This window comes from Brachyhypopomus gauderio, unplaced genomic scaffold (assembly GCF_052324685.1).
Source record: "Brachyhypopomus gauderio isolate BG-103 unplaced genomic scaffold, BGAUD_0.2 sc72, whole genome shotgun sequence".
NCBI classification, from domain to species: domain Eukaryota; kingdom Metazoa; phylum Chordata; class Actinopteri; order Gymnotiformes; family Hypopomidae; genus Brachyhypopomus; species Brachyhypopomus gauderio.
The window spans coordinates 217,501-245,372 of record NW_027506893.1 but is presented as its reverse complement, the minus strand read 5'-3'; the positions used below and the strand labels follow the sequence as shown (position 1 = coordinate 245,372).

Below are 27,872 nucleotides of genomic sequence, written 5' to 3'. Positions count from 1 at the left end.
TTATGTTTCATTGATTTGATGAAATTAAGGAAATTCAATAAATCAGGGTTGCCAACTTTTCAAGATCACTTGGAGTGAGATTTGAACCTGGAGGGGGTGGCGAACGTAAATTGTTACCGGGCGGGGTGTATAATGGACATAAATTAAGTATTATATCGCGATCGATCGATATCCAGTGGTTGGCGCCAGAGCGAACTAGTAACTCATTGAATCATATATGTGGATTAGAGGTAAATAAACTAGATTTTCTTCGGCGTGAGAAATCGGATGTGTGGCTTGTGAGCGTGTGAAGACAGTCAAATGCGTGTGTCTCACGCTCAATGCGTGAGAGTTGGCAACCCTGATAAATAAATTTGATTTTTGATGTTATTTTTATTTTTACGATTCGACAAAACAACAAAATGGAACGTGCATAACATGCCCCTTATTTGGGCACTAAACAACCCGTTTAATGTGACTTCTGTTTTCGGACATCACTGGTCAGCTTCTCAACATCGGGCATGTAAGATGTAACTTTAATCTTGACGCAGGATTGCAAACTCTCATCTGTGAGGCGGGTGCGATATTTTGATTTGATGTAGTTCATGTTTGAAAATATCTGTTCGCACAGGTATGTTGATCCAAAGATGGATAATACCCCAAATGCATATGTCTTCGTGTTCCAATAATTGTCAGGAAGAGCATCCATGTGTCATAGACAAGTTTCTCGGATGTTGGGAGGCTTTCAATTTCGCTCCATTTGTGGCTTTGGCCAAGTTGAGCTTTCTGGCGAGAGACGTCTTCAAGCTCGCCGCCGTGGGTTGCCGACCCCTGACCTAGTCAGTATAAGCCAATCAAATGAGGGGGTGTAAACTCAATAGTAATTTTTGCGCATATGAAGCTCTAACTGAAGAAAACTTGCTTGCAATGAGATGGCACTTCACAGACAGCTTCCCTCTAAGGGTCTGAGGCAGCTCGCAGAGGTTGCCATACCTCACCTGCTAGGGGGCGCTATAACGTGCAAAAATTTGCCCCATGCCCTCAGATTGGCTGATCCACATGAAACTTGGCAGACATCATCTATGGGCCTATGGGAACCAGGTCCTAAAGCAGACTTACAAAATGGCTGACGTAATCGGCCAATCAGTGATCGGCACGCGTTTGACAGGCTTACCATTGGTCGATCTGCACGAAACCTCTTGGGTGTGGACAAGTGCACGCCCCCTATGACATAATCCAGCCGGGTGTCGATTGGCCACTGGGGGGCGCTATTGCAAAAAAAGCAAGTATATCCCCTACATAATTCCACTTGGGAACATGCAATTGGACTCTTTTGATTGCTTGCAGTAGTTCGAACAACTTTCCCATTACATGTCCTATTTAAAAATACACCGTTTATTTACAGTTAATAATAGTTTGAAATCATCACTTTTCATACTGCTCCTAGGATTTTCATACTATCATGTCAAGCAAAGTCTTATAATACTCTACAGAGTGTGAAATTAAAAAACAATCCAAAGATTTTGGATTTTAGGACACTTATACCTGCTAAATATTTTTTTAATGGACAGCATCGATACATATAATATTCATATTCTTGAAGCTCTTTTATATTTTATCTAATTCTGACCAAAATGTACAAGCCCATTGACAATCTCATCCTGAACAAATTTGCCAAGTTTCATCCAAATCGGTTATTGTATGGCTATACAGTGCAATATTATATACAATGCATAAAAATTAGGGGTGGGCATAGATTAATTTTTTTAATCTAGATTAATCTCACTGAAATCTTGAAATTAATCTAGATCTATATTAAAATGGCTCATATGCGTGCTACCCAAGTAATGACTAAAAGTCAGTTTTTGAGATACGGGTTTCTTAATACAGAGGGTGCATTAGACCAGGGGCTCATCTCCTGTTTCCAAAATGCATCAGAGGGTTTTCCATCCACCGAGTTTTTGCGCATTTTGAAAATGCGCATGAAAAAAGCTGGATGAAAAAAGTCCAAAATTCGAAAAAAAGGCCCAAATATCGCAAAAAGATTTTTACGGTAGGAGGAGGTGGAAAAGTTAGACTGTCGCATCGCCAAAATTTGGAAAAACTGGATAGAAAAGGGTTTTTCGCATAAACCATGACGTATCATGCCTCAAGTCATGTGGTTCTGTACATGATCGCGATGTAAAGATGGCAAATGCATACAAAAACAGTTCTGGAGAGAGCAAAAATTGAATTTAACTTCTCCATGTATAGAAAAGAAAAATAAAAAAATGTTTCAAAACCTCAACGTGCAAAAATGCATAACTGCCAGATGGATGTAAAAACCACTATTGTTTGGCGTCCTCTCACGTGATCTAAAGTTTATTCGCATAACTGTAATGAATGGAAACAAGGCTTAATTCGCATTTTTTTTTGCCGAAACTTGGAAATTGCGCATTATTTTTTCGAAAGGTTTGGATGAAAACCCGGCTAATGACTGTTTGAGGAAGCTGTTCTACTTTGATACTTGAAGAAAAAAAAACATGCTCAATAAAATGTAGGCTACTCGTGTTCAACGGTTTATTCAGTTAAACATGAATTTGGAAGCCTACATACTGTACATTAAATAACATGTTTATTCAGCTAAACATGATATTTGAAATGTAAGCCAACATTTAGTACATTTAACCTCACGGACGTCATTTTCAAAAGTCAGTTTTGGTCCTCTGTAGTTTTAATGGTTAAAAAGAAATATTTAAATAGCGACGAATCTAGCGCTAGGACCATGCAGAAAACGACCACTCCGAGCTCCGCTCCGGTAACACTTTACGTTCCTAAAAATGAATTTTCCCTTAAGCAAACCTGGCAACTTCGTGTCTGCATCCATGTAAACACAAACGATTTGTAATTCACAGGTTTAAAAACTCGTTCTCGCCCCTACTGTGCAATTTGGTTAGGAATATAGCCGAGCTAAACTATCAAGTTGAAAGTCATCATAGTTTGCTTACCCATTTTGACCCAGTTCCCAACCCAACTTTAAGAATAGATTACCGGCGATAATTTTTATATCGCCCGATAAGAGTATAAAATTAACGACCGCCGTTAACGCCGTTAACGGCCCACCACTAATAAAAATGCATGTTAAAGTGCCACTGTCACCTTCTCCCTCTCACACGCACGCAGGCTGAAACTTCACACACTCTCAGTCTCTCTCACTCTCTCACCCACATTCCCCCTCCCATCTCTGTGCCCTAAGTAAACATTGCTCTGGCTACCTAGATCACTCTGTGTCTATTATACAGGCACAGGCACAAGCAGGCCTTCCTATAGCATTCACAATGACACTTCCCTAGCCATACCCACCCATATCTCAGTGACTAACACATGCTCATACAAACTGATATTTGCCTTCTTTTTTGTGAGACACACACAAACACACCTTTATACTTATATGTATGTATAGTTTCTATGTATGCTTATGTATGTTAATGTATTAGTATATGTTGTCATAGTTTGAGTACATACACTACCACACACACACACACACACACACACACACACACACACACACACACACAAACATGTATGTGTTTCTTCTACCTAAATGTATGTATAGTTTGTATGCATATCTATAGTATATGTATAGCAGGGGTCGGGAACCTTTTTGACCGAGAAAGCCATGAACGCCACATATTTAAAAATGTAATTCCATGAGAGCCATACAACGTAAGTTGTGGGGGTGTAAAATGGACACAAATTAAGTATTATATCGTGATCGATTGATCGCCAGTGGTTGGCGCCAGAGCGAACTCATTGACTCATATATGTGGATCAGAGGTAAGAAAAAAGAAATTGTGAGAAATCGGAAGTGTGGCGTGAGAGCGTGTGAAAACGGTCGTGTGTCTCACGCGCAATGCAACCCTGCAATATGACCAACCCTTTTAAAGTATAATAGGTCTCGGAATTCTTTTTTAATAACGTTGTTAAGCTGTTGCTAACTAATGATGAATAAAAAACTTCTTGCCAATAATGCGACTAATGGTTTTGCTGATGGCTTTGTAGTTGATACGTGGTGAGGTTTCATGCAGGTGTTGAGACTTCCATCTGTTAAACGTGATCGTAGGTTGGTCTTAATGTTTTTTAGATGTGAAAACGACTGCTCACACGCATACGTAGAGCCAAACATTGTCAGTACAGCAACACTCACACGCTGCAGTGTGTGTATGATGGGAAGCGCGTTCCAGGTTTGGACAATCAGCTGGTCCGCGATTTCCATATACACAGTTTCTAGAATTAAAGTTATTTTACTTCAAAGGTGAAATCTTTATTACATCCGACTACTAGGCAAAGCATGCCATTGTCTCAGAATCGGCATATACGGGCAACATCTCAACTGTTTGCTGTAAAACCCCCATCTCCAAGTGTTAATACCACCTGTGAGGAAGGAATGAGCACCCCCCCCCCCCCACCCCCTCCCATTCCACTTTAACCAGCCATTTATTATCAGGGGTTTGTTAATTCAGACCAACCAGGGAGGACTGACTCCATGCGGCAGGAGGTGTTTCATGCGGTAGTCATGGCTGAGGAGCCCAAATCTATCTTAACAACATCATGTGATCAGTCAAAACTTAACTTGCTCTGACAGAAAATGGGGCTCTCTTTTGAGACTGACTTCAACATGGCAGAATTTTAGGTGTAACACACACACACACATACACACATACACACACACAACCATGCTGATATGTAGAAAACTCAGCCAGGGACATTTTTTAAGAACTTCAGAGGTAAATTTTTTGCATTTAGAGTACATAAAAGAAAGTACAGATAAAAGAACATTATGCAGATCTTTAGATTGATTATTAGTGTATCACCCGGTCCTCCCCCGGTGGTGACGATCCACTACTTAAGAAAAACCTCATAAGTAGAGACATGATTACACACAAGCAATAAAATTGTCATGTGGTTAAAAATGATAACAAACCAAAAGTCAGCTCAATTATCACTTAGCAGTGCTTCATTCTTATTGTCATAATGTTTTCTCTTTTTTGACATAGAGGTCATCAGTGTTTTTTTTTTTTAACTACTATTGTATTCTTAAAAGAAAGTATCTACTCAAAAATACAACTGTCTGAAACACAAAAGTTTAACTAAAAGTTGCTTGCTTGTCTTGTGTTTCAGACAGTTGGAAGTAATGTGTGCATGGTTTTGAAAAGGATGAAGAAACCAATTTTCTGGTTTTCTGTAAAATGTTACATTCCTAATGCAATGGTTGTTGGCAATATCCATACTTGGCATGCATGCAAAAGTTTACCACAAATTCAGTCTCTGAGTTTCAAATCTGAATCATACATTGATTGAGTTGTATGCAAAAACAAGCAATCCTCACCAAAAAGTGTGCTAATGTAAACAGACTGATGGGGTAAAGAGCACATGCCTGTAGCCAAAAGTTTCTAAAGGAATCTCAATTTCTGTAGTACTTCATTTAAACACATCTTATTTCATAAGGAAATCCGGCCCAGCTTCTGTAGCTATTTTATGATAAAAACTATTGGCACTTTGAATGTTCAACTTTGCATTGTTTCTAAACAGAAGCAACCTGGAAGTGCATGAAAACACTGAATTGTTATCAGATGAAGGAGGTCTCTGGCTGTGATTGCTGCAATGTGTGGTACTAACTAGAAAAAAGTCACTGTAGTCTGAATACAGACTTACTGTGGCAGCCTAACTGGTGGTTTTCTACTCTGTTTAGACTTTGTGAAGAGAAGTAAAGCAATTTTGGCAGGCCTTGAAGATTTTAAACGAAAAATCGTAGAAATAATTCACTTTGGGCATATAAAACATCTTTGTTACATATTACTTGTAGATGGATCATAACACCAAGTTCTAATGATCCTGTAAAACAGTTGATTTACAAAAAATGTGTAAAACAAATTAGAATGTAAACAATAGTATTATTTATGTTTTGCAGAATATTGGCACAACTTGAAATAATGCATATTATATGTTGAGGTAATGTGTGTATGGTATTTGAAAAGGTTGAATAAGCCAATTACCTGGTTTGTGATAACATTTAGCATTCCTAATTCATGGTTTGTAAGTTGTATCCATAATCGGGATGCTTGCAAACGTTTACCGCAAATTCAGTGTCTTTGATTGGTTTGACTTACTGAAACATTTTTGCAAAAGAAGATCGTACCACTTAACACATTTCACTCATCTCTCCGAACTCACTCACAAATTGCCCTGAAATGTCCTCAGACTAGCCAGAGCAATTGCAATGGTGACCTATATTGCAGAAAAAAATAAAGAAAAACCTTGTGCTGCTACTAGAATCTTGCTCCTGCTATCAAAATCATGGTACGTGCAGTTCTGTTATGGTGAAAAAATCCTTACGGACAATGTAGATCCATGAAGTTTCGTCCAAACCCGTGCTCGGCTGACTGATGTGTGATGTGTTTTGGGTGCGATCACAGCGCTGCTACTATGCTCCTCCCCTATTGGTCTACTTCCTGATGGAGGGGCTGATGCTGGGGTGTGTCATGTAATACATTTAGTTACGCCAGTAAAAATCTTAACAAAAGTCCTTTATGTGTAACTAATTCATACATACGTGTATATATAGGCCTATTTGTGTGCAAAAAACCTTGCGCTAACGTTAACAAAATGATGGGTAAAAAATAAAATAAAATAAAAACGTGCCGGTAACCAAATGTTTGTAATGGAACCTTGAATTTCAAGTAGTTATTGAGACATGGCTTGTTTAATAATCTAATTCGCCCTGTGTTCAACCGCTGTTTTGTGACTAAAACTGTTGGCAATTTGAATGATCAACTTTGTATTTTCTCTAAACAGAACTGAATGGGAGATGTGAGGAAACACAGATGGCGGCCACCCAAAATTAGCAGACCGGCTGATTTGTGTTTTTAGATAAAAGGCTAAATGTTTGCCGCTATCGCTTTGGATCATAAGTCACCATAGCTTATACATGCATTGTTTTTTCTGTGTAAGCTCATCCTGTGAAATAAAACTCATCACTGCGCCAGCTTTTATCGACTGCATTTCTGACAGTAAAGACATGGTTTGATTATACGTGAGCGAATGAAGAAGGTCGCCGCGATGTCTTTGGCGGATTTCAGGGGAAATAGTTTTGCAAAATAAATAAATACATGAGTGCAATACGTGTGTCCAAATAAAAAATACATGAATAGCCGAATAGTGTTGTTTCTGATATATTGTTTCTGATAAAAATCAACTAATTTAAATTAGAGGCACTCTCAGGTTGGGCCAGGGTCACACAACTTATACTTCAAAAAGACAATGGGGGGGGGGGGGGGGGGGCAATCTGTGTACCTGGCACACACACACACACACACACACGCACACACACCCACATATTACTTCAAAGAGGAGCATTTAGTGACTCCTGATAAAAAAATAATTACTATTAGATCTCATGCCCACAATGTACAGAGCACGATAAGGGGGAGGGGTCATAAAATTTATTGGGGTCATAAAGTTTTATTGGGGGGCAATAAACCTGTCAAGACGGCTTTGATAAGCAAGTTACATGTACCCCATCCTAATTTATATATGATGTCAGTCATATCAGACATGCCAGTCATGTCAGTCCAGTCATGTCAGTTACATCAGTCATGCCAGTCATGTCATGCCAATCATTTCAGTCCAGTCATATCAGTCATATCAGTCATGTCAGTCAAATCATCAAATCTGACTGACACTTTTGCACTTTGGATTTTTAACTTGGATATTTGAGCCTTGTGCCCGGTGCTTTTGCGATTATGGCTCATGCTTCCACATCATCTATTTGCTCTGAGTGTATAAAACTGTCTCAGAGGGTTGCAGAACTTCAGATAAGAATCCATACCTTACATTCTATAAGGGAGGAGGAAGAATATCTGGACTCGATTCTTGCCACACAAACCGCTGACAAAACCGTCCCTGTGACTGGCAAAGAAAGAGACGTTTCTCTCCATTGTCGCTGGGATGTACTGTGGGCAAAGCCTAAGCTCATCTTGGCCTCAACTCCTAATCCTGTTAACAACAACAATGATAAGGGCTGGACTCTTGTTCGGGGGAAGGAACGTAGCAGAAACCAGCACAGCAGCCATCTCCAGAACAAAACATTCTTCTCAATAACAGATATGAAGCTCTCGCCTCAACTGAAGTAGCAGAAACTGAGCAGTCTCATCACAACATACTGCCTCCCTCTCCAGGACATCAAGGACATCAAGCACACCCCAATCAGCATCAGAGATCCGACTCCAGTCGGGCTGCTAAGCATGCAAATAACTCTGGCCATTTGCAGACCAACCACCAGGCTGCCAACTGTGTTAGCCAGCAGCATGCTAACAAGCATGCTAAGAGGGTTAGCCATCGGGATGCTAACCATGTTGGCCATGGGGGTGGTAACCATGTTGGCCATGGGGGTGGTAACCATGTTGGCCATGGGGGTGGTAACCATGTTGGCCATCGGGGTGGTAACCATGTTGGCCATTGGAGTGGTAACCATGTTAGCCATCAGGATGCTAACCATGTTAGCCACCGAGGCATTAACGGTGAAAGAAGACGAGGAACACCGCCACAGCCCAAAACGCTGCTAATTGGGGACTCAGTCATCAGAGATGTATGGAGCAACAGTATTAAGGCCTTTTGCTTTCCTCGTGTTACTGTCTGTGAAGTGATACCCATGATTCCACACATATTGCATGGCCATCCAGCTACGGAAAGACTGATTGTACATGTCGGCTCTAGCGATGTTTACAAACAACAGTCTGAGATTCTGAAACAGGATTTTAACCATCTGCTCGACATTCTGTAGTTTTCCCAGTGTGAAGTGTTCATTTCTGGACTGATACCAACTGCACGTCAAGGCAGTGGTCACTTTACCAGACTGCTGGCTCTAAACAGCTGGCTCACTACAGCCTGTGCACATCGGAAGGTAAACTTCATTGACAATTTCAACATTTTTTGGAGGCATCCTGAGCTTTTTAAACCTGATCAGCTTCACCCTAACAGGGCTGGGACTCAAATGCTTGTGGATAATCTAATGTATGGAATCACTCACATGCGGAATCTGCACCCAACCGCCAGCAGTAACGTCAGTAATGTCAGTCAAAGGAGCCCACCATCTCCTGTCAGAGAATCTGTCCACAGTCTCAGAGGTAAACTCCAGGAGATTGAAGAGGTTCTGCAACACTACAGTCTGCAGTCTTGTAGGAACTCACCTACTTCTCCTGCACACTCAGTGAATTCTCAGGTCTGACACACTGGAACCCATGCTCCTAGTCAGTGCTACATTCCAGTTATTTTAAATAGCCGGTGGCATGGCTCTCAGAATCAAAATAAAAATGTAATCAGAAGAAAACATAAGGGTACAAAACATTGTAACAAACAAAATTTGATCCCAGTGAAATGCACAAGTGATGTAGGCGATGCTGATCAAACACATCAAGTCTTCAAAGTCTCCTTACTAAACGTCCGCTCACTCACAAACAAGTCTTTTATAATAGCTAAATTAATTATGTTGGCTTGCGAAGCAGCCAACATACTGTTCTCCCTATTCTTCTTTTTCTTCTTATTATTATTCTATTCGACTTTTCGGTAACTTTCACAGGTCGCAGTTTTTGAGCTAGAACCTTGAAAATTGGCAGGTTCACAGATCTCATATGGAAGAAGTGTGCTTGTGCTTTTGGGACATGTCGGACATACGGTGTCCTCAGGACAAGTCCTCAAAGTTGACTTTTCCCCATAGAGAATGAATGGCGGAATGTTCAGAAATGTCCCCAGTTAGTGTGCTGTCATGAAAAATCTCCTGGATAAACAGCTGTAAATTCCTTCCACTTTCATCTAGAAGCTCCATTTAAATTTTAAATGAGAGAGAAATTTGTCCTTTCTGGCACGCCAAAATATCTAATCATTTTATCAATTACTTTTAGAGTTATGAGCATTTGTTTGGCACTAGACACAGAAAACTGCCCCATTAACTCCCATGTTAATTTCTCAAAATCAGAACTGTCTTTTTCACAATTTGCCTCTGTGTTTAACTTGTCATAAATCAGACAATATTGGGTCAAACAACACACAAATTACACCAATGATCAGCCAGGGATCCTCTCTCATACAATGTCTTCGGTTAAGCGATACGTTAAATAGAGCCCGAACTACGACCGTTTGTTCGGAGGGTGCAAATCACATTAAACGAGGCTCCTCCACTCAGAGTGGTGTCAGTTATGTTGAATGTGTCTCCCCCTCCCCCCACACACGCACACACACACACATGCATCTCTCTCATACCCACTCCACACAGACACACACAGATGGAGCAGAGGAACAGATGGGGAAGATGGAGCAGAGGGGCAGATGGGGCAGGTAGAGCAGCAGGGCAGGTAGAGCAGCGGGGCAGATGGAGCAGACGGGCAGATGGGGCAGATAAAGCAGATGGGGCAGAAGGGCAGATGGATCAGATAGAGCAGATGGAGCAGATGGAGCACACACGCACGGAACCTCTTCTCTCCCTCAGTCCCTGTAGCAGTATTAACTGTATAACTGAACAACAACTCAAATTTTAACTAACCCACAACTAGGGTTGCAACGGTATGAGATTTTCACGGTATGATAACCGTCTCAGAAAATACCGCGGTATCACGGTTATCACGGTATCACAGTTAGTTTGTATATTATTAAAAGATACACCGACCCTTAAAGAAATTACAAGTTATTTTTGTTCAATTAACTATTTATTGTAGAAACCTGGAACTATTGTATACAAAATGTGTCCTTTAAAAAAATAAGCTGTACACATGTTTATATAAATACTGCAAAATTAGAGAAACCTAAATCATGGATTTCAGTACAATTATTTAAGTTTAAATTATTTAATATCTGATAAACTCAGCCTGGGTCAGTGTCTGATCAACAACTGTTGTAAACGTCCGTTGTACTGCCAAGTTGGAATATAACCAGATACTGCAGGAAGAGAGGATTTATTTCTGACATCATCACAATAGAGATTTCTATTTTAAGGTTTTCACACCGAGTCTGGTTTTAACATATCAAAAACAGGTACGTTAGAATTTGATGTAAATTAATGTAAATTAATAGCGTCTTTCACATCCAGTGAAAGCAATGACCATAAAAAGCTAGGTTTATACTTTCACTAGTGACCGTAGCACGCGACTCCGCACAGTTCTTTTGTCTTACGTTAACAAATACGAGCCTCTTTTAATTCCAGGACAAAACATGAGAGAACGTGAAGACGTTAAGATTGGGCGTTTTGGAAATAAACAACCATTAAATAATGTGATGAAAAAGCGAATTATTTCGAGTATATGTATAAATATTTAACTTAATTAAGTTTAAGGTGCTGGGAAATATTGAAACGGACCTTTAAAGTGACGTACAAGTGTTTTAATTCCACCTTTTAAACGTGTATGAATCCTGCAAACGTGACTTTGTTCATTGCGCTGAGGCGCAGCGCGCAAAGTTACAAAATTCGAGAGGTGTACGACCTCGCGAATCGACAGCGCGCGAGACCCTCGCGCACGGGCGGAGCCACCGCGATTACGTCATTTTCGCCACTGATTTTAGTTTAGCTTTTTTTTTTTGTAAAAAAATGTGTTAAGTCTGATGCACTTTCTGCCATTCTCACTGCTGTGTGCTGAGTAGCTGAACCGGAGCGGAGTTGCGCATGCGCGGGTCAGTTTCTCCGCTGGCTTGCTTTTTACCGGTAATAAGCAAACGCACACGGTATGATAACCGTGCATTTTAATACCGTGGTATACCGTGAAACCGGTTACCGCTGCAACCCTACCCACAACCAATTACCCCTCAACAGTAATTGCCCCACCACAGGTAAGTACCCCCTCAACAAAAAAATCACATCTAAACAAGCTTTTAACATAAATTACACAGTAATCTTAATAGCCATCAACAACAATAACCCCAACAGGTCAATAACCCCTCAATGTCAACTACCCCACAGCCAATTACCCCTCAGCAATAATTGCCCCAAACAGCTATATTATCTCTCAACATCAACAACCCTATTAAACTAATAGCCTTCAACAATATCAAATACATCTGTATTAACTTCCCCAATGGCAATTGCCCCTCAACAGTAATTGCCCCACCACAGGTAAATACCCCCTCAACAAAACATTCCACATCTAAACAAGCTTTTAACAGGAACTACACAGTAATCTTAACACCCATCAACAACAATAACCCCAACAGGTCAATAACCCCTCAATGTCAACTACCCCACAGCCAATTACCCCTCAGCAGTAATTGCCCCAAAAAGCTAAATCACCTCTTAACATTAACAAACCCATTAAACTAATAGCCTTCAACAATATCAAATACATCTGCATTAACTACCCCAATGGCAATTTTACTACCCCACAACTAATTGCCCCTCAACAGTAATTGCCCCACCACAGGTAAATACCCCATCAACAAAAAAATCCACATCTAAACAAGCTTTTACCAGAAACTACAGTAATCTTAATACCCATCAACAACAGTAACCCCAACAGGTCAATAACCCCTCAATATCAACTACCCCACAGCCAATTACCCCTCAGCAGTAATTGCCCCAAACAGCTATATTACCTATTAACCGCAACAACACCATTAAACTAATAGCCTTCAACAATATCAAATACATCTGTATTAAATTTCCCAATGGCAATAGCCCCTCAACAGTAATTGCCCCACCACAGGTAAATACCCCCTCAATAAAAAAAATCCACATCTAAACAAGCTTTTAACAGAAACTACACAGTAATCTTAATATCCATCAACAACAATAACCCCAACAGGTCAATAACCCCTCAATATCAACTACCCCACAGCCAATTACCCCTCAGCAGTAATTGCCCCAAACTGCTAATCTACCTCTTAACCGCAACAACCCCATTAAACTAATAGCCTTCAACAATATTAAATACATCAGCATTAACTACCCCAATGGCAATAGCCCCTCAACAGTAATTACCCCACCATAGGTAAATACCCCTCAACAAAATTTCCACATCTAAACAAGCTTTTAACAGAAACTACACAGTAATCTTAATAGCCATCAACAACAATAACCCCAACAGGTCAATAACCCCTCAATATCAACTACCCCACAGCCAATTACCCCTCAGCAGTAATTACCCCAATCACCTAAACTACCCCTTAACCGCAACATAATCTAACAATGATAACATTAAAACAACCTTTAACATTAGGTCGTCAACATTCAAAACAACGTTTCAGCTGCTTTGCAAGCCAACATAAAGTTTGTTCACAAACTTTGCCTATCTAGTTGAAGATTACTGTCTGGACTTTCTTTTTCTAACAGAGACTTGGCTTGATAGCAATGGAGCAATAGTGCTAAATGAAGCTTCACCTCCCGACTTTAACTATATTTATGTCTCCAGGGTAAATAAGAGAGGTGGTGGTGTTGCATGTTTATACCATAAAGCATTCCGCTGTAAGCAGATCTCATTAGGGGAACATCCTACGTTTGAATATCTGGCAGTACAACTCAACAGTACTTATTCAGTTCTTTTGATTGTTATCTATCATCCTCCCAGACTACATGCAGATTTTCTTGAAGATTTTGAAGAAATGCTTTCAAGGATTTTAATTGATTTTGATTATGTTTTAATTGCTGGGGATTTTAATATTCACATGGATATATCCACAAATCCAATCACTACAGAATTCATGAGGATGCTTAACTCTTTTGATCTCATACAGCATGTATCAGGCCCAACTCATAAGCATGGCCACATTTTAGATTTGATCATTTCTAAACGTATAGAGGTTAATAATACTGAAATTACTGATGTTGCAATCTCTGACCATTTTGGTGTATTTTTCAACATGTCATTATCTACTAGAACACTCAGTGAAAGCGCACAATAACCAAGCGTTATCTCAGTGATGGCAGTGCCGTGGCCTTCACAGACATGATACAGTCCCTCCCTCCCCTCTCAGAAAATGGGAATGAGCTAGTTGAAACATTCACATACAGAGTTAGGAACTGTATTGATGCTGTGGCACCAAAGGTAACTAAAATTATCTCTGGTAAAACTAAGATGCCCTGGAGAAACACTCCATCCATTGTAAAATTTAGGCAAGATTGTAGGCAGGCTGAGAGACGTTGGCGAAAGTCAAAATTGCAAGTACATTTTGATATTTATAAAACAACATTGCAGAATTACAACAGTGAAGTGAAATCAGCAAGGAAAAACTATTTCTCTACCTTAATCAATTCATCCAATAATAACTTAGCTGTCTTGTTCAGAAGCATAGATCAGTTAGTAAACCCCACCTCCTGTGTCTTCTGTGAGACTGTGTCTTCTGTGAGACTGTTTCAGTTGAAAAATGTGAGGAGTTTGCTATATTTTTTAGGGACAAGATTACTAGTATAAGGCAGAACATAGCAACAAGCACTAATAGACCATCAACCCTTATATCAGTTACTCAGCCTAACTTTAATATGTCTTATTTCCAAGACGTTGACATGGTAACACTACTTGATGTGATCTCATCACTAAAATCCTCTACTTATGAACTGGACCTTTTACCAACATGCTTTTTCAAGCAGGTTCTGAGCTCATTAGCAAATGAAGTTCTAACGATTGTTAATCAGTCTCTGCAATTGGGTGAATTCCCTAAAATTCTTAAAACTGCAATGGTTAAACCACTATCAAAGAACAGAAATCTTGATCCCACAAATCTTAATAATTATCGACCTATATCTAACCTTTCCTTTCTTAGCAAAGTAATTGAAAAAGTAGTGTCAATCCAGTTGAATGACTATGTCAAAGTAAATCAAATAAATGACACTTTTCAATCTGGTTTCAGAGCTCTCCACAGCACTGAAACAGCCCTAGTTAAGGTAGTAAATGACTTGAGATTGAATAAGGATGCAGGCAAACTCTCAGTCCTTTTTCTGCTAGATTTAAGCGCCGCTTTTGACACCGTTGATCATGAAATACTTCTTGATCGACTACAGAGCTGGGTAGGCCTTAGTGGCTTAGTCTTAGACTGGTTTAGATCATACCTAACTGGGCGTGATTACTATGTAGCATTAGGTACCTCTTCCTCCACACATCAAAAAATAACTTATGGCGTCCCCCAAGGATCAATTCTTGGGCCGTTACTATTCAACCTATATATGCTTCTGTTACCACACATCATTAATTAACATGGTATTAGTTATCATCAATATGCAGATGACACTCAACTTTATATTTCGCCAGAACCTAAAGCCCTAAAATCAATTTGCTCATTGTTTGACTGCATAGATGATATACAGACATGGATGTCTGACAATTTTCTGCAGTTAAATAAACAGAAGACAGAGGTTCTTGTTCTTGGCAGTGATTCACAAAGGAATGATGTCCAGACTTATTTAAATCAAATGAATCTGAATGCCAGACAATGTGTTAAGAACCTGGGCGTCACCTTTGATAATGAGCTCAGCTTCAAATCACACATCATGACTACATGCAAAACAGCTTACTTTCATCTTCGAAACATCGCTAAGGTACGAGATATGCTCTCTCCTGCTGACAGTGAAAAACTTGTCCATGCATTTATCACATCAAGGCTAGATTATTGTAACGCTGTTCTATCTGCTCTTCCAAAGAGCTCTATTTCGCACCTACAGCGAGTTCAGAACGCGGCTGCAAGGGTTCTGACCCGCAGGAGAAAGAGAGATCATATTACACCTGCACTCCACTCACTGCACTGGTTACCTGTCAGCTTTAGAATAGACTTTAAGGTTCTAGTCATGGTTTTTAAATGTCTTCATGGTCTTGCCCCTCTTTACCTGAGTGAAATGATGGTTAGATATGTTCCAGTCAGGTCTCTCAGGTCTTCAAACAGTAATCTACTGGTGATTCCTAAAAGTCGATTAAAGATTGGCGAGGGTGCTTTTAGCCACTAAGGCCCAAAGCTCTGGAATTCTCTTCCTGAAGAGCTCAGAGGCATTTCATCCCTGCATAGTTTTAAGACCAGTCTCAAAACATTCCTGTTTAGATCCGCTTTTAGTTAAGAAACTCTATTTTAATAGTTTTATCTTATTTACTTTACTTTTTATTATCTTATTTACTTTACTTTTTTACTTTTTATGTTATTTTAATGTTTTTATCTTTAATTTCTTTTAACATTTTCTTTTTGTCTTTTTGTCTTATCTCCTTTTAATGTTTCTTTTTATTTATACTGTAAAGCACTTTGAGTTACATGTATGTATGAAAGGTGCTATACAAATAAAGATTATTATTATTATTATTATTATTATTAAATCATTACAGTCATGCCAGTTATGTCAGTCATATCAGTCATGTTTATTTTGTTTGTCATGGCAGTGATGTCATTCCAGTCATGCCAGTCATATCAGTTATGTCAGTCATGTAATGTATGTAATGCCAGGCTTTGCAGACTACATTCATACTTTGACTCCACGGACAGTCATGTTAGGCGTGCTAGGTGTGCAAGGAGTGAATTAACAAAACATAGTCTCTGGCTCCCTCAATCTCTCTCTCTGTAATATACAGGCCCAATCATGTTTAGACACATGCAGGCCTTCCTATATTGTTCACATAGATGCAGCCCTAGCCAGATGTGCTATTTCTGTGTCTCCCTTTCTGACACACGCAGATGTCATCACACACTATCTGTAGAGCACACACTGGCCAAACCCAAACAGCTTCTTTTCACTTTTAGGTCTAAAGGACCTTTTGGGCTTCCCGCCTATCGCCGCTTGCGGCTATATTTGTATATTCAATATGTTCTTTTTCATTGATGTGTCTGTAGTTGTATTACATGGTTGTTGTCTTTAGTCTAGTTTATCTATGTTTTTGTTAATTGTAGATTTTTTTTACAATTAACTTTTGTAAAAAAAGTTAATTTTATTTTTATTTTTGTTCATAATAAAATTCATAAAAGCTCACATTTGTGTCCAGCCTCTGAGTCACCCAAGTTACATCATCAACTTTAGGAGATTTATTTATTTTCAGACAAACATCTGAATCATTGTGGTCAGTAAATGTTGTGCTACTGTCTGTGTTTGTTCTGTGATTACATTGAGGCCCTGAACACACACACACACAGGTGAAATGACACAACTGTAAAGTTCCTCCATCACACGGTGGATCTCCCACAACACAAAGTCCTCACCCTGCTGTCCAGACAGCTGCTGTCTCTGTTTTAAAGAGTCCAGGCTCCTCCCCCTGATGACACACACCTGTCCATCATGATGGGGAGCAGGACCCAACCAGTCAGGCAGGAGGACTGTAGCTCCACCCTCTGGCCTACACAGCTCCACCCACTAACACTGTCACACTCACTATAACACACTGCAGTACAGTTCACTATAACACTGACTCCCCAACTCACCCTAAAACCAAACACTAGACAACAAAGACGCTACAAACATATCACTGCACAGCAGTCTACAAACAGGATGAATTATTAATAGGGAGACCAGTCAGAAATACATAAGAAACAGATGATTATGGCCTTCAGTAGTTTGGTTACTCATGAACCCTAGGACACACACACACACACACACACACACACAATAATGTTACCTGAGTGTGTCCAGTCTGCAGTGTGGATCCTCCAGTCTAGCAGAGAGCAGCTTCACTCCTGACTCTCCTGGGTGGTTGTAGGTCAGATCCAGTTCTTTCAGGTGTGAGGGGTTTGAGCTCAGAGCTGAAGCCAGTGAAGAACAACCTTCCTGTGTGACCAGACAACCAGACAATCTGCAGAAAGAATGGAAAGAGGGAGAGAGAAAGAGAGAGAGAGAGAGAGAGAGAGAGAGAGAGAGAGAGAGAGAGAGAGAGAGAGAGAGAGAGAGAGAGAGAGTTTGTTCACAGATCAGTCTGCATGGAGCAGCTAGAGAGGCTGGGAACTGTAGTGAAGGTTCCTCCACTCTCATCTCCAAGATGGCGTCCTCCGTGCAGACGGCTTTGTTCACTCTTCTCCACATCACTGCTGTTTGTGTTTATTTGAGCTCTTATGTTTATTCTCACCCTTCAGAACTCTAGTGCACTATTAACCTACATCAGAAGGACCTAAAACTGGACTTACACTGTGTGATATCAGTGGTCTACTCTCCTTCACGGCCCACGTTGCTAACACAACACGATCATGCAGATTCGCCCTTCACATTAACATTCGGAGGATTCGGCCATTTCTCTCTAGGGAGGCCACTCAGGTCCTTGTCCAGTCCCTTGTCATCTCAAGACTGGACTACTGCAACTCCCTCCTGGCTGGTCTTCCTATGCATGCCATCAAACCCCTGCAACTGATCCAGAACGCTGCAGCTCGGCTGGTCTTCAACCTTTCCAAGTTCAGCCATGTCACTTCCTTGCTGTACTCCCTCCACTGGCTTCCGGTAGCTGCCCGCATCAAATATAAAACCCTGGTGCTGGCCTACAAAGCAAAGAATAATCCAGCTCCTCCTTACTTGATGGCCATGGTAAAACCCAGAAGCATACCTAGAGCCCTCCGCGCCTCAAGTATGACTCGTCTTGAGCCTCCATCATCCAGGACACATGGGAGACAAGCATCCAGACTTTTCTCTGTCCTGGCTCCAAGGTGGTGGAATGAACTTCCCTTGTGTGTCCGAACATCGGAGTCACTTGCTGTCTTCAGACGCCGACTGAAGACCCACCTCTTTCAAGTGCACTTTACGTAATTATGCTTAGTCTATTGTGCTTTATCGTCTCTTTCCTCAGGTGTTTGTTACAGGTATTGCTTACTATCTTTTTCTCAGGTATTGTGCATAATTGGGTTATAGGAATTGCTTACTGTCCTTTTCCTCAAGTGATGTGTATATTCAGGTATAATAATGACTTGGCATAATTGTTGGGTATCATATGACTTTCGTCTAGTGGTTTTTCCAGCTTAGAGTACCTTGTGTTCAGGACTATCTATACTACCTTGGAGATTTCAAGCAACTACGTAGCACTTTTGTAAGTTGCTCTGGATAAGAGCGTCTGCTAAATACCATAAATGTAAATGTCTAATAAGACTGTCATGTGTGTCATCTACGTACATGCAGGGCTACATGGCAGCAACAGTCCACCTCTAAATACAATAACTACTGTCACATTATATACCTGCTGTATTATTGTACTCTACCACTTTACCACTCTAGCATTTATATTTAATGACTACTTAATATCTTAATCTTAATCCCTGAGTGGAGAGTTTAGATTAAAGTTGTAAAGTGCATGTGCAAACAGTTCTTCACATTAAAGTTCCTGATGGAGTGAATGGGGTCAGTTTGTGGAGGTAGTTCATTGTCCTGATGGGGTGAATGAGGGGCAGTTTGTGGAGGGAGTTAACTGTCCTGATGGGGTGAATGGGGGACAGTTTGTGGAGGGAGTTAATTGCCCTGATGGGGTGAATGGGGGCAGTTTGTGGAGGGAGTTCATTGTCCTGATGGTCTGAGGACAGAAACTGTTGTACAGTCTGGAGGATGTTGCCCAGATGCTCTGCAGCTCCTACCAGAGGGTGGAGCACAAAGAGGTGGTGAGATGGGTGAGAGGGTCCAGCATGATGGTGGAGGCCTTTCTGACACATCCACCTTTATAAACATCTACTAGGGTGAGAGTGGGGCTCCCATGATCCTCTCTGAGTCCCTGGTTAGCTGCTCCATGTCCTGTCTGTACAGTGTGTCGTTATTGGTGATCAGACTGACTGTAGTGTCATCTGTGAATGTTGTGATGTGATTGGGCTGAATGTGTCAGTGCAGTTATGTGTGAGTAATGTGAACAGGAGAGGTGTGAGCACACAGTCATGTGTGAGTATTGTGAACAGGAGAGGTGTGAGCACACAGTCGTGTGTGAGTAATGTGAACAGAAGAGGTGTGAACACACAGTCATGTGTGAGTAATGTGAACAGGAGAGGTGTGAACACACAGTCATGTGTGAGTAATGTGAACAGGAGAAGTGTGAACACAGTCATGTGTGAGTAATGTGAACAGGAGAGGTGTGAACACACAGTCATGTGTGAGTAATGTGAACAGGAGAGGTGTGAGCACACAGTCATGTGTGAGTAATGTGAACAGGAGAGGTGTGAACACACAGTCATGTGTGAGTAATGTGAACAGGAGAGGTGTGAACACACAGTCATGTGTGAGTAATGTGAACAGGAGAGGTGTGAACACACAGTCATGTGTGAGTAATGTGAACAGGAGAGGTGTGAACACACAGTCATGTGTGAGTAATGTGAACAGGAGAGGTGTGAGCACACAGTCATGTGTGAGTAATGTGAACAGGAGAGGTTTGAACACACAGTCATGTGTGAGTAATGTGAACAGGAGAGGTGTGAACACACAGTCATGTGTGAGTAATGTGAACAGTAGAGGTGTGAACACACAGTCATGTGTGAGTAATGTGAACAGGAGAGGTGTGAACACACAGTCATGTGTGAGTAATGTGAACAGGAGAGGTGTGAGCACACAGTCATGTGTGAGTAATGTGAACAGGAGAGGTGTGAACACAGTCATGTGTGAGTAATGTGAACAGGAGAGGTGTGAGCACACAGTCATGTGTGAGTAATGTGAACAGGAGAGGTGTGAACACACAGTCATGTGTGAGTAATGTGAACAGGAGAGGTGTGAACACACAGTCATGTGTGAGTATTGTGAACAGGAGAGGTGTGAACACACAGTCCTGGGGGAGACGCTGCTCAGTGTGATGCTGCTGGATGTTCTGTTCTCTGTTCTCACTGACTGTGGTGTGTGTGTAAGAAGGTACAGTACACAGCTGCAGAGTGGTGTGTGGAGGCCCAGAGTGACCAGCTTCTCTGTGAGCTGTTGTGTAATGATGGTATTGAAAGTGGAGCTGATGTAGATAAACATCCTGACGTGTCTTTGTTCTCTAGATGTGTGAGAGTCACGTGTAGTTCACTGGATACAGCGTCCTCACCAGATCTATTTACATTATATGATTATTGAAGGGGATCAAAGTAGGAGGCAGGAGGGTCTAATATGCTGCATGACTGAACTATCAAAACATTTCATGGTGATGGAGGTCAGAGCTACAGGACCAACCAAGAAGAATCTCTGTTGAATATAACAAATCTCACCTGAGTGTCTCCAGTTTACAGTGTGAACTATTCAGTCCAGCAGAGAGCTGCTCCACTCCTGAATTGTTCAGGTCGTTGTTACTAAGGTCCAGTTCCTTCAGGAGGGAGTTTGCCAGTTGCAAAACTGATGCCAGATTTTCACAAGTCTTTCCCCCAAGATTACAGAGAGCCAGACTGCAAGTAGATACAAAAGATATTACTATACACTCTACAGCAGACACAACAGATATTACAATATAGACATTAGTTTTTATTAATGATCATGCTGCTAATTTTTATAACTTTTAGATATCGTGTTTGGAGAACACAACTACATAATAAAAATGACTATACACAAAATGACCACCAGGTGTCAGTGTTTGTCATTAACCCATGTGGTTGCAGGAGTGTCTCTATGGAGGTAATAAACCCAGTTCTCAAGGGGGTAATACAGGATAAACCAGAGCGTCTTTTAACCTCTGCTAATATCTTCTGACTAACTGACTACTTCACTGTTACTAAGTGTGATCACATGTGAGGTGTGTAAATGTAAAAATCTTAAATAGTATATTGTAAAAATGGTCATTGATAAATATTTCAGAGTAACGTTGAAGGTTCATTTTGAGTCATACAAACACTACATCAAGTAGGTGTAGCCCCTCTATAGGGGGTGTGGTGCAGTTTCCTGCAGTCGTGGGTTTGGGTCTCCCCAGTTAAAATGGTGGCTCTCGATTTAGATGAACTCACCCACTAGTACTTTCCTCTCACTACTATGATGATATAAACTCCTGATATGTGACACTCAGTGAGTGAAGACCAACACAACGTACTCTAAACACAAACCTACATTATAAACCACATTAACATTAATCAGATTAATCAACTCACATATTATTTGTATGTCCTACCACATTTTTACTCCTTATTCCACACTAATGATCAGAATGATCACCACACCTCCACCTCCTCTAATATTCTAATCAAACGCTGCGGGTCTGGTGGGGTCCTCTGTCCTTACACTCATTAATCTGAACCAGTTAAATATCTGACACAACTGAACTTGTTAGTCTCTCCTCGTCCTGCCGTGGGTGGTGAACGCCGGTTCACTCAGGGAATCATCCCACATCCCCGGTAGATCGGTGCTGCTACTGAGTGGTGGACCAACACTCGCGAGGCGGTAGTTGCACACTGACCCTGCTGAGGGTCTAACTCATCATGTGGTCCGTCCACGACACGGTTGACACTACTGAAACGTGAAAAAATAAGTCCGCATTGCCGTAAAGATGGAGCAGTCTAAGCCAGGGTCTAAACAAACTACGAAACGTAAAGGTGGTGCTGAAAAGCTGCAGAGGTGACTCACTGAGTGAACAATGTAGGTTTCAGTAGCTTTCCAGTTGTTTTTCCCCTGTATTTTGTCAGGGTCAAGTTGTTAAGTTATTTTGTTATGCCACTATGTGGCTTTGTATTCATATTATTGCTGGAAGTAATATTGTCCATATGACAATAAAAGCTGTCATATACACTATGTGCCATGTATAGATTCATATACAGTATATACACACACATATATGATATAGTGGGCCAGTCTGTCAGGAACTCCCGGGCCACTTTTTCTCCCCAGTCCGCCCCTGGACAGACTGCACATGTAACGGTGTTGGGTCATTCTACAAAAATGTCCACTTTTGACATATGGAAAAACTTGAAAATAAATATATTTTTCTAGACTTTAAAATTATACTACATTATTACTGTACTAAGTGGCTATAAGAACATACATAAGGTACACCTAAACAGCTTTTTGCCTTTTTTGTACATTTATTTGAAGATTTCATGTACCATGTATTTGTCACTGGTGTTACCTGAAATTATTTTGAATAAAATCAACTTTTATTAAATAATATTTCTCAACTTCTGTTGCACATGCAATCACAGTAACTGTACAATATATTTTATGTTTGTTACAACTGTGTTTGAACAATATTTCTTTAGTTTTGTAACCATGTATTTACTTTAAAAAGGAAAATGTTATTGAAAACAGTTAAGATGAAGTAAAAATTAAATGTTGTAAATGTGAACTCTTGAGTAGAGTAAATATGAACTAATTCAAAATCCCTACCATGACAAATTTGACATGTTTTTATGTGATGTTCCCGAAAGTGCACACGGTGACACCAGTGACATAATGAGACACCAGTGACATCCATAAGACTTCCATGGAGTCCTTAACACTAACGAGGCATTTTCTTTGATAATTTACTTGCAAAATGTGCTATTTATGTTGTTCTATGGAACTGGTGCTTTAATTTCAATCTGTAAACATATATAAATACAATGTAAATACTCTGGGTCACCCCTAGTGAGGACTAATTTGCTTGTGCTCAGAGCCATTAAGGGTGATCAGCCAATGGATGCTCCAAGTGACCAGGTGTTCATTAATGGGGGGAACATAAAGAGACGTTAGATATTGGTGTTGTGTAAGTTTGAAGAAAGCTAGACAGCCAGAACGTCACTTTAAATAAAACATGGAGCAGAGTGCGCGGCATCTGCGGGGCAGTCATGGCCTGGTGGTAGGGAACTGGTCTTGTGAGCGGAGGGTCGTGGGTTCAATTCAATTCTTGGCATGCATGCATTTTACTTGCACACTTCCTTCCTCCACCTGAAGAATGATGCCAGGGTAAGGGGTGTTATCGTACTGGACAACACACCACTGACCACAGTTATGAGGTCCAATGACAGTGGGCCTGAACTGATTGCTGGGATGACTGATTGATTCCGGTACAAGGACAACTTCCTGTAATGAGTAGCATGGACAATCAATTCCATCTGTTCCGGTCCTAGATCTCGCCCTGCACCTTTACTGGTGACCCCTCCATTCTTTACACTGCACTCTCTTACTTCTTTCAGTAAGCTCACTTATTCTCTTCCTCTTTCCTGTTTCGATGTCTCTGACATAGCTCTCTATACTTTTTTGAAGGTATTCCTGCCTGCGTTGAGGGTCAGCATCCCTGCAATCTCTGTACCTCCTCTGCTTCTCAGCTGCACTCAGCTTAGCCATAGCTGTCCAAAGCAGGATTATCAGTAACACAAAATGTTATTAACTTAAAATCTAAATATAATATAATATGCAAATCAACTTTAAAAAAGCTTTGAATAAAGACTATTTACGCATGGGCATCATAGTCACTGGAGTTACCTATCAGGATTGTAACACCAGTGACAGTAACACCAGTGACAAATGTTATAAAAAACCAATTTTACAAAATGCCTGCCACAGGGAATCAAACCACATGTTGACAGTCATGAACTAATCACTGAATTATGTATAAATTAATCCATTTTTATTATTCTATGTTAATTTTCCAAAGATTAAAGTAGGGCATACCAGTGACACTGCACTGAAGCTTCAAAGGAAATCTGAGGGTAGATGATAAAATTAATAAAAAATGAAATATGACATTGAACTTACAATGTGTCTGTCTTCATTGATCTTCAGAGAGGAAGCAAAATGACTTCCTGTGATGTCATCAGCATGGCTTTGTATATTAAAATAATAGTATTTTGTCATACGGTAACACCAGTGACATGAATATAGGGGACGTACACATTTATTATGTATTTTATTATATTTATTTGCAATATTGTATTTTTAAATATTTTGTGATATATTGGACATATATATATATATTGGATATATATATGGACACATAACTGCAGTTGAGTTAATAAAGTATATGTTTTCCATTAAGAAATAAAGCCCTTAGTTTCCCAGCATGACAGTGAGGACAGGCATTTTTGGGCATACTTGGAAAAACACTAAAGTGGGTGAAAAGAAAAGCTGGTTCAAAAGTGGTTCAAAAAGGTATAATTGTTCAAATATCATGTTGTTTTGTCTTAAAATGTAAAAAAAATCCCTAAATTTGAGGTGTTTTAAAATGCAACTGCCCTGTGAAGTCTAGGGACAGAAAAGTGGACATTTCTGTAGAATGACCCTGTTAGGAAATTGTTAAATAAATCCTGCATAAATGGGTTGAGACTTTTATTTAGTTATTGGACTATACGATTTTGCATTGTGGTTTTTCTGCAGCGGGAAGAGAATTCCATTGCTGCAGGTATGTGGGATAATCGTGGGTCTGAGAAAAGTTATTAAAAGCCATATTTGCACTATTTTGTAAGTCTTAGATCTAACATCAATTTATCATAATATGTAAGATCATCTATAAATTGCATTTGTGTGATGTTTTACTTAGTAATGTCACTGTTATCTCGTTTTGAATTTTTTTGTTGGCCTTAATGTGTTCGTATTGGAAAGTGCAATTTATAATGAGGCATTTGCTTTGTTTAGACGGACTCCACATTTAAATCCACTCTAAATGTCATTTTATCAACCCATGTGCAGGTAATTGATTATATTTGTGTTTTAAGTTGTCTGCATTTCGTATGTTTTATGTGCACCTCGTGGTTCCACTAGCATGTGCGATCCAGAGCGTGACTAGCCTGTCCACCTGCAGTACCAGTGGAGGCCACAGAGTGTACTTTTCGTTCGTATATGTATATAAATTTAAAAAATGGATGAAGCAGTGTTTTGTGCGAGAAGCAGCGGGAAGAGAATTCAAATGCTGTAGGTGCACTCCACATTTAATTCCGCTCTAAATATAATTTTATCAACCCATGTTCAGGGAATAAATGGCTTCACCCAATTGAGCATCCTCATCATTTGCAACAGTACAACGCAGACTGGTAACACACACAGGTGTAGTAATTGAACACAGATTTATACCTTCAGTTTACAGAGTTGACTCTGTTCTAGTACAACTCCCCCAGGTCATTTGTGCAAGTGTGGTGTAGTGCAGTGTTTTGTGACATATAACGTTTAATGTATCCACTCCTGCCAGATGGGGGTGAGGGTCATTTTCTGTTTTGGGGTGTTTTCTCTTGGTGTTGTCTAGTCAGACAGCAGGACATCACACTGTGTTATGAAGATATGTTTGGGGAGAAGCTAGTGTTGGGTTTGCTCATCATTGAGGCTCTGGTCCCCATGGAGAAAGAGATGGCATATTTGTTATGTTACTTTTTATAATAGTGGTGGCAGGAATGCTCTCTCTCTCTCTCTCTCTCTCTCTCTCAAACACACACACACACACACACACACACACACACACACACACACTCCAACTAAGGTTGGCTGCTGCCTGGTAGATTGACTAAAATATCACCATCTGAAGATAAATGTCTCCTACACTTACATTTTGGCTAGATAGGGAGATTGAGTGCAGCCATTTATTAAAATAGGTCAAGATCACTAAAATTATTAATGCCTGTAAATATGTAAAGAAGAAGACATACTGACCTTTATAAAATTTCCTTACAGTGCCTTCACAGATTAACATGTCCATTCAAGAATGAATTCACAGAAATCTCACCTGAGTGTCTCCAGTTTACAGTGTGAACTCTTCAGTCCATCAGAGAGCTGCTCCACTCCTGAATCCTGCAGGTTGTTGTTATTAAGGTCCAGATGTTTCAGGGAGTTTTCTCTTTGTAGAGCTGATGTGAGAGATTTGCAAGACTCCACAGTGAGATGACAGCCAGCTAGTCTGCAAATGAGGAGTAAATAAAATAGTTCAGTTCAGTTAAAACAGAAGATTTGAATTGGAAAAAAAAAAGTTAAATGTGCCATATTTTGTCAATTGTGATTTTTACACCCCAATCGAAATTTGTCCTCCGCTTTTAACCCATCTGTGCAGTCAGAACACACACACACACACACACTAGTGATTACTAGGGGGCTGTGGATCACACGTGCCCAGAGCGGTGGGCAGCCCTAGCCCGGCGCCCGGGGAGCAGTTGGGGTTAGGTGCCTTGCTCAAGAGCACCTCAGTCATGGCCTGTCTGGGAATCGAACCCACAACCCTCCGGTCACAAGCCCAGTTCCCTAACCGCCAGGCCATGACTGCCCCAAATCACACAGAAAGAGTGAAAAGTGTAGCACTGGTGGTAGAGAAGAGCTATTTATTTGAAACAGTTCAATCTTTAACATGGCACACACAGTAAACCGGCAGACTGAACTGGGCTCTATTACACCACCACACAGGAGTGGGAGGAGATGAGCAAAACTCACCACCACCATGGTAACTAATGCTACAAACAATAATTAAAAGGGACAAACTAAATAAAATATCAAATGTACAGCACAAAAGGGGAATCTACACATTAAACATGTAATTACGTACATCATGAACTACAGGGAGGCACAAGGCACTCTGGGTAATCTACCTGGGTGCTCTCTGCCCTCCTCATTGGACAGTGGTGGATGCCCAATATTGATATTGTTGTAATAGTGGTGGTAATAAATTTATCATCATAAAGGTATCTGTTGTGTGTCTCAGTTTAAAGTAGAGTTTCTTACACATGCAGAAGCAAATTTACTATTTATTTATGTTGTTATATATTTGTTTGAAAACACCACCTGGTGGCGTTTGGGAAGTTAAAACTGACTCCACAGTAACAACAGAATAAAGGTTGTCTTAGGTAGACAACAGAATTTTGATCATATTGGTCTCAGCAACACAGTCTACAGTTTGTTCACTGTTTATGGAGTATGACTAGAAAAAATAAATTTATTCACAGAAATCTCACCTGAGTGTCTCCAGTTTACAGTGTGAACTCTTCAGTTCAGCAGAGAACTGCTCCACTCCTGAATCCTGCAGATAGTTGTTATTAAGGTCCAGATGTTTCAGGGAGTTTTCTGTTTGTATATTTGATGTGAGATATTCACAAGTCTTCACAGTGAGATCACACCCAGCTAATCTGTA

General features: G+C 40.4%; 2 protein-coding genes across 2 annotated transcripts in view; one reads left to right on the top strand and one right to left on the bottom strand.

The window, feature by feature from the left end:
- Positions 1–27,872, top strand: part of LOC143491190 (chromosome transmission fidelity protein 18 homolog) — a 293,927-nt gene that overhangs the window by 177,328 nt on the left and 88,727 nt on the right. The window lies entirely within an intron of this gene.
- Positions 1–27,872, bottom strand: part of LOC143491202 (uncharacterized) — a 106,594-nt gene that overhangs the window by 5,488 nt on the left and 73,234 nt on the right. The window contains exons 9-12 of the mRNA XM_076990008.1: positions 27,697–27,867; positions 26,484–26,654; positions 21,085–21,258; positions 17,574–17,747 (exon numbers count right to left, since the gene is read on the bottom strand). Coding sequence (XP_076846123.1) covers positions 17,574–17,747; positions 21,085–21,258; positions 26,484–26,654; positions 27,697–27,867 — 690 coding nt within the window. The remainder of the gene's footprint in view (positions 1–17,573; positions 17,748–21,084; positions 21,259–26,483; positions 26,655–27,696; positions 27,868–27,872) is intronic.